Source organism: Callorhinus ursinus, unplaced genomic scaffold (assembly GCF_003265705.2).
Source record: "Callorhinus ursinus isolate GAN/ISIS: 27379988/994484 unplaced genomic scaffold, GSC_fseal_2.0 scaffold10, whole genome shotgun sequence".
Taxonomy (NCBI): domain Eukaryota; kingdom Metazoa; phylum Chordata; class Mammalia; order Carnivora; family Otariidae; genus Callorhinus; species Callorhinus ursinus.
In genome coordinates this window covers 21,370,183-21,378,395 of record NW_027397072.1, presented here as the reverse complement: position 1 = coordinate 21,378,395, position 8,213 = coordinate 21,370,183, and the positions used below count along the sequence as shown (strand labels likewise).

At 37.4% G+C, this 8,213-nt stretch overlaps 1 protein-coding gene across 1 annotated transcript in view; it reads right to left on the bottom strand.

Annotated features, from left to right (window-relative positions):
* Positions 1-8,213, bottom strand: part of RAB10 (RAB10, member RAS oncogene family) — an 87,236-nt gene that overhangs the window by 28,045 nt on the left and 50,978 nt on the right. Inside the window, exon 2 of the mRNA XM_025867874.2 lies at positions 990-1,050. Within this exon, the coding sequence (XP_025723659.1) occupies positions 990-1,050 (61 nt within the window). The remainder of the gene's footprint in view (positions 1-989; positions 1,051-8,213) is intronic.

Sequence of the window (8,213 nt, the reverse complement as noted above, 5' to 3'; positions counted from 1 at the left end):
GAAGGAAGGAAGGAAGAAGGAAGGAAGGAAGGAAGGAAGGAAGAGAGGAAGAGAGGGAGGGAGGGAGGGAGGGCGGGCGGGCGGGGAGATTACAAAGAGGCTTCAAGGATGAATACGTTCACTATCTTGACTGTGGTGATGGTTTCACAGGTTTATACATATATATGTCAAAACTCACCAAATTGTATACTTTAAATACATACACAGTTATTGTACGTCAGTTATACCTCAACAAGGCTGTTAACATATTCCACGGGTTCATTTTGAGTATTTAATAGGTTAATATATATATATATAAAACAATATTTACTATAAAATACTGCTATTCTAATTTTAAAGTCTATGATTCATACTTGAATACAAATTTAAAGAATTTCATTTTACTTCTATGGGGCAAATCCTATATAAACTAATAAAAATAATGCCTATAAAAAGTTATAAACACATTAAAGGAAACAAGTATTTTAGCTTAAGACTCTCAAAGCAGTAAACTTTTTATATTGAGTGTTTGTAAAGTACGGTGCTAAAGGCTCTACAGAGATTATTTCATGTAATCCTTAGAACAATCTTTTGGGATAAGTGGTATTATCTGTATTTTACATATGAAGATACAGCCTCACAGTGGGTTATGTAGCTTGCTCAAGTTCATAAAGTAAGTGGAAAAGGTAAAACACTCAGCCACATCTCATGGACTGAAAATAAATAAAGCCCATGTCAATGTGTATTCATTTATTTTTAAAGTAATCTCTCCACCCAACATGGGGCTTGAGCTCACAACCCAGAGACCAAGAGTTACATGTTCTACCAACTGAGCTGTCAGGTGCTCTATGTCCATAATTTTTTTTCTTCACTGAAAGAAGGTGACTTGACTGCTGGCTTTACAAAGGAAAGTCTCACAGAATCTAAAGGTAACAAGGAGGGATTTCACTGCCAAACCTTCAGGAGCTTGACAATCTACTATATAAAGTAGGTAAATCAACATCACTTACCATATCTGTAGTTTGATCTTCTTCCCTTGCAATTCAACTGTTTTGATCTTAAAGTCTATTCCTACAACACAGAAAAAAAAAAAAAGGTAAATTGTATCTATGGCTCTGAACTTAGCTCTCCTAAAATTAACTGGAGTAAAAATAAAAACACACTTTTAAAATCTGTGTTTGTTTGGCTCGATAATCACTAGGTATGCAAATTCTGAGCAAATTATTCAATTTTAAACTCAAGTAATAGAAGATCCAAACATGGCAAAAGAAACTGCTATATCGAAGAGTTTTTACAATTAGGAAACAGAAAGGTAAACTTTAAAATGTCTAAATTTTTTTTAAAGTAGGCTCCACACCCAATGTGGGGCTTGAACTCATGAACCCAAGATCAGGAGTCGCATGCTCTACCAACTGAGCCAGCGAGGTGCCCCTAAAATATCGAATATTTTAATGCAGAAGAATAAAAATGTTTCCTAGTAGGAAAAAAAATATAGCCTTTACTAGCTTGCAAAGTAAAAAGACTCCAGGGATAAAGAGGGTTCTTTCTTTTTTTCTTTCTTTCTTAAGATTTTATTTGAGAGAGAGCGAGAGAGAGAGCGCGCGCACACACACTCGCAAGGGGGGGCGGGGGGGGGAGAAGAGGGAGCAGCAAACTCCCTGCTGGGCAGGGAGCTCAACAAGGAACTTGATCCCAAGACCTGAGCCGAAGACAGACGTTTAACTGACTGAGCCACCCGGGCGCCCAAGAAGGTCATTTCATGATGATAAAAGGGTGAATTCATTAAGAAGGCATAAAAATACTAAATGTTTATTCATCTAATAACACAGAGCTTCAAAAGACATGAAGCGAAAGTACTGTAACCAACCAAAATCTTCAGCTTGGGTTGAGTTTTCCATACCCAAATCAAAAGAAAAAAAAGGCAATGTGCCTGGCATTTATAAACCTCAGACTTTATCTATAGCCCATATTTTTGTTTCTCCAGGAATTACTGAGAAAATCATCCTACAGTGACCTAGTTGTCAAGACCAACTCTGAACAAGACTAACAATTCCAATTAGGCATACAATTTGTTAATTAATCTTAATGACAAACCTGACAACCAATACTATTTCAGAAAACTTCCCTGAAGGGAGGTGAAATTAGGACACGGTCTGAAAGTCCCACACCTTTTGAGATAAGAAACCAGGTACAACTGGAAAATAAGATTTTAGGCTGTTTTAAGCTAATTACCTCCATCCTAGACTCTTGAGTTTCTCTCTCAATCAATGTTGTCTATCCTCAAACTAATTAGCAGTGGTTAAAGCAGTTCTTCATTCTTTTCCGCACAAAAACTCTCCTTGTCTACCTCGGCCATTCATTCTTCAATCTTCATTACTGGTTTCTCCTTATCTCTCTGAAATTTTCCAAAACTTGGAGTGAACTTTTCTAAAATTTCAGTCATTCCCTTGGTGATTTTCCCTAATTTCACAGCTTTAAATTCCACAAACACACTGATAACTCTCAAATTTATATCAAAGCCCAGACCACTCTCTTGAACTCCGAACCTGAGATAACCATTTATTGTCTATCTGCAAATCCCATGTTTCACAAAGGCAGAAGCAAAAGTTCTTAAAATGGTTCATAAGGTCCTACCCATTCTGCCCACCTCCCCATTTTCCACCCTGTCCTCATAACTCTCTGTATCTTTCTCTGATCTAGCTAAGTGTATCAGCCTGTTTATCATTCCACACACAGGTCAGGAAGATTCCCACCTCAAGGCCTTTGCACATAATTGTTCTCCCAACTTGGAATACCTCTTCTCCATCCATTACGGCTCCCTCCCCTCACTATCCTTTCCTAAGTGACGACATTTCCCCATGTCCCCCACCCCATGTCCATTGTCTGTTAATAATCCCTACCCTTCTTCCTTACTTTTCATCTTTAACATCCCTCAAATATACTTTATACATTTACTTGTTCCTGTTATTGTCTGTCTCCCTAAGCCAAAATATAAGATCCAAGGGTAAGAATTTTTATCTGTTTAATTCAGTTAAATTCCCAGCACCTAGAGCTATGCCTGACATAAAAGCAGACATTCAAAAAGTATTTGAATAAACAGATAAATGATGTTTTCTAGAGAAAGTGAAATGGTACCTGAGAAAAGATATATAGATATTTCACCCTTAGGCTGAAACTAACACAGCATCCACCATCATATTTTTAGAGCCTCAGGCCAAAGTATGAACAACAAAAGTTCCAATGAGATACCAAAACCGAAACAAACCAAAAAAGAGAACCTGAAGGAAAAAGGGGCAATGCAGAGAAAGAGAAAAGACAGCTCCTTTTATCTTCTCAAAACAAGATAGGGAAAAAAGAGAGAGAGAAAGGAAGGAAAATCAACCTGAACCAGAAAACTCTTGGAAATTAAAAAAAGGGGGGGATTAATATATTCAACAGAAAGACTGTAAAAGAAAATTGAGATCTCCCAGAAAATATAACAAAATGACAAAGAATGGAATTTATGTGATATTTAACAGGTTAGAAAATCAAACTGGGAAGTCCGACATCTAACTAACAGAAGTTAAAGAAAGAACAGAGAAAACGACATGTAGAAAATAATAATTTATAAACTGTACAAGAAATCTGCACAGCAAGGGAAACAATCAATAAGGCAACCTACAGAAAAGGAAACGATATTTGCAAATGAAAAAACTGATAGAGGGTTAGTATCCTAAATAAAGAACTTATAAAATTCAACCCCCAAAAAACTAATAATCCCATTAAAAAATGGGCAGAAGACATGAATACATATTTTTCCAAAGAAGACATACAGATGGCCAACAGACACATGAAAAGATCATGAAAACATCACCTATCATCAGGGAAACACAAATCAAAACTACGATGAGATTATCACCTTACACATGTCAGAATGGCAAAAATCAACAACACAAGAAACAACAGGTGTTGGCTAGGATGTGGAGAAGGGGGAACCCTCTTGCACTGCAGGTAGGAATGTAAACTGGTGCACCCACTCTGGAAAACAATTTGGAGGTTCCTCAAAATTTACAGAACTACCCTACGATCCAGCAACTGCACTACTAAGTATTTACCCAAAAAAATACAAAAATACTAATTCACAGGGATACTGCACCCCGATGTTTATAGCAGCATTATCTACAATAGCCAAATTATGGAAACAGCCCAAGTGCCCATTGATTCATGAATGCATAAAGAAGATAAGGGAGCCTGAGTGGCTCAGTCAGCTAAGCGTCTGCCTTCGGCTCAGGTCATGATCCCAGGGTCCTAGGATCGAGCCCCATGCTCCCTCGCCCTCTGGCCTTCAACCCCACTCACACTCTTGCGCTCTCTTATAAATAAATAAAATCTAAAAAAAAAAAAAGACACCCCCATTTCTCAGCCATAAAAAAAGAATGAAATCTTGCTACCACACAGATGGAGTTAGAGAGTATTATTAAGCGAAAGAAGTTGGTCAAAGATAAATACCATATGATTTCATTCATATGTGGAATTAAGAAACAAAGCAAATAAGCAAAGGGAAAAAAAAAAAAGGAGAGAGAGAGGCAAACCAAGAAACAAAGCTCTTAACTACAGAGAACAAACCAATGGTTACCAGAAGGGAGGTGGGTGGGGAGGGATGGGTTAAATAGGTGATGAGGATTAAAGAGTGCACTTGTGATGAGCACCCGGTGTTATGGAAGTGCTGAATCACTATACTGTACACCTGAAACTAATATTATACTGTATGTTAACCGGAATTTAAATTAAAACTTTAAAAAAATTGTGCAAGAAAACAGAACCAAAGGAATCTATTTTAGACTGACTCACCAAATGCCTAGCATAATGAATAAAATAAGGTCTATACCTCATAGTAGTAGCACCAGGAAATTTCAAGGCAGCAGGAATAAAGATATTACAAAAGCTTGCAGAAACAAACTAGGCTCCATATTAAAAATCAAAAGTGACCACTCTGAACTTGTACTTTTCAACAGCAAAACTAGAATACAGTAAGATCATGTTTTGGGTTTGGTTTTTTTTTTTAAAGATTTTATTTATTTGACAGAGAGCTCGAAAGAGGACAAGCAGGGGAAGCAGCAGAAGGAGGGAAAGAGACAGGGCTGACACAGGGCTCAATCCCAGGACTCTGGGATCATGATCCAAACTGAAGGCAGACACTTAACTGATTGAGCCACCCAAGTGGCTTTAAAAAATATTTTCAACCTGGGGCACCTGGCTGGCTCAGCCAGTAGAGAGCATGCGACTCAATCTCACGGACATGAGTTTACCACACTGAGTGTAGTGCTTACTTAAAAAAAAAAAAAAAAAAAAAATTTTTTTTTCAACCCATATCCAGCCCCAAATCAAATGAAGGTAAAATAAATGCATTTCTAGGCATGAAAAAATCTCAAAATAGCTCCCATGCATCTTTTCTAAGACAACTACCAGGAGACTGCTTTGCCAAAAACAAGAAGAAATCCAGCCAAGAGTGAGGTAAATGGCAGCTCAAACTGGCTAGAGAGCAACCAGTTCAGAAGCGAATGAAAACAGAAAAGGACAGAACAAAATGAGAGGAAAGTTCCAAGAAGTATGCCTACTAAGAGAGGGAGGGGAAGAAATGGTATTAATGTAATTTGTATGAAAAACAGAAATTCAGGGGCGCCTGGGTGGCTCAGTCAGTTAAGCATCAGCCTTTGGCTCACGTCATGATCCCGGGGTCCTGGGATGGAGTCCCGCATCCGGCTCCCTGCTCTCCAAGGAGCCTGCTTCTCCCTCTGCCTGTCTCTCATGAATAAATAAATAAAATCTTAAAAAAAAAAAAAAAAAGAAAAACAGAAATTCAGAGGATTTGGCAATTCTGTTGCAGAGTTTGGGATAAAGTATGAATAGTGTCTTGAAATCTAAGTGAATGTAACAATGAAGGAACGGTAAATTACAATAAAAAGAGAAAGTCATCCAAGAAAGGAAAAGTGATTATAGTATGCTACTTGGTTTAACAGCTAATAAAAACGTGTTATAACTATTTGAGAAGATGAAGAGAGAGGCACCATGAGTGTCCAGTGTTACCAGAGTAATCGATTCTTATTTCCCGGAACAACAAGAGAGAATTTCTGAAGTTAAGTTTTTGGGGTTTGTTTTAAGTTAAAAGCTATGACTAAGGAATATGGTGTTGAGGAATAGAGAAAAAGGCCAGAAAATGTTTGGAAAAGGAACCACAAAGGTAGGCACAAGGCAAAGATCTGTTGTTGCTGCTGTCCTCACAGGCCTTGAAATACTATGTGACTTCTGAAATTCTGGTCTATTTCATTAACAGAAATAAAAATTGGGTTAACAAAGGAGGAGTTATGTTTACAAATATGTTCTCTCCACTATTTAAACACTTCAATTTGATCATATTTTAGCATGGCCCTAAGCCACCCCTGCAGTCTCATTCCCCCTCCAGTCTTCCTCTTGTAACTTCAAACACAACTTCTGCAGCTGTGTGCTTTTTCCAAGTAAATACCTTTGTCACTCCAGCATGTACTTTCTACATTCCCCAAAACACACACACCTAAGTATGGGAAAAGTTATACTTAAGATTCAGGAGAAAAGGGGTGGGGGGATGGGTTAGCCTGGTGGTGGGTATTAAAGAGGGCACGTATTGAATGGAGCACCGGGTGTTCTATGCAAACAATGAATCATGGAACACTACAGCAAAAACTAACGATGTAATGTATGGTGACTAACATAACATAATAAAATAAAATTTTAAAAAAGAGTAGAAAAGCTTTTGATAAAATTTAGGAATTAGAGCAAAATCAACAGCTCAACTGCCAAGAGAAGCTAGGAAAATCTATCACCCTTTAAGATTCTGCCAGGAGAAATAATGAGATTCTCCTGCAACACTATCATTTCCTAAATTACCACAGACTACAGCAATCATAGGGTTTGCTCCAACCAGTGACTCTCTTTTAGGTTTTGCTTATTTAAAAACACTCTAAAGGAAATCTTTATTTTTTACAGATTCCTGGGACTCAGCTCACACGAATATTTCAATTTACTGCAATCTAACTTTTACCAATTTTCAGCTGCTCAGGAAAGTAAGAAACAATATCAGCCAAAATACCTGCCTTAATAATGTTGCAGAAGCACCATCCAGTGGCAAGAGGAGTAACTGCAACTTCTTGCCGCTATATCAGTTTAGCTTCTGATGACACACCAACACATAGGCAGAAATATAATAAACTCCAGACAGCCAAAGTTTAACAACTCATAGGTAAATAATATCTGCGACTTTCAACAAGTGAAAATAAAGTATTTTGACCACATCAGGAAAGGAAATAAGAATCCTATACCCAAAATCCTTTGAATGCAGCTTTGTCTGGAAGTTAAGAAACATTCTAATCCTAGCTCTAGCTGTCATAATAGCACAAATTTTGAAAAGACCACTTTTCAATACAGACACTTAGTTTCTTTATCTAGATGCAGATGTGAAAATGCAGAATGCAAAAGCTTCCTGTGAAGATTCTTTCATGTAACAGTAACAGCTTACTAAACACTGAGAATTTACAATGTGCTTGGCACTGTTTTAAGCAGATTAATGCATTAAATCCTCAGAACAATCCTAACCCATACTTTTATTTCCATTCTACAAATGAAAAATAAAATAAAAACCAATAGCAGGAGGGGAAAAAAAGCAATAATACTAATATTTACTGGATAACGACTAAGTGTTCTAAGCATTTCACATATACTATCTCATTTAATATCCAAAAATATCCTCTGCAAAAGTACTAATAGCCCTATTTACAGAAGAGGAAATTTTATTTTTTTTATTTTAAATTTTAGTTAACATACAGTGCAATATCGGTTTCAGGAGTAGAATTCGGTGGTTCATCACTTACATACAACACCCAGTGATCATCACAAGTGCCCTCTTTAATACCCATCACCCATCTGGCCGATCCCCCACCTCCTTCCCTCCATCGACTCTCAGTTTGTTCTCTCTTATGGTTTGTTTCTCTCTCCTTTTTTTCTTTCCCCCGTTCTCATATGTTCATCTGTTTTCTTTCTTAAATTCCACATGAGTGAGATCATATGGTATTTGTCTTTGACTTACTTCACTCAGCATAATACACTCTAGCTCTATCCACATCGCTGCAAATGGCAAGATTTCATTCTTTTTGATGGCTGAGTAATATCCCACTGTGTGTGTGTGTGTGTGTGTGTGTGTGTGTGTGTGTGTGTGTGTGTGT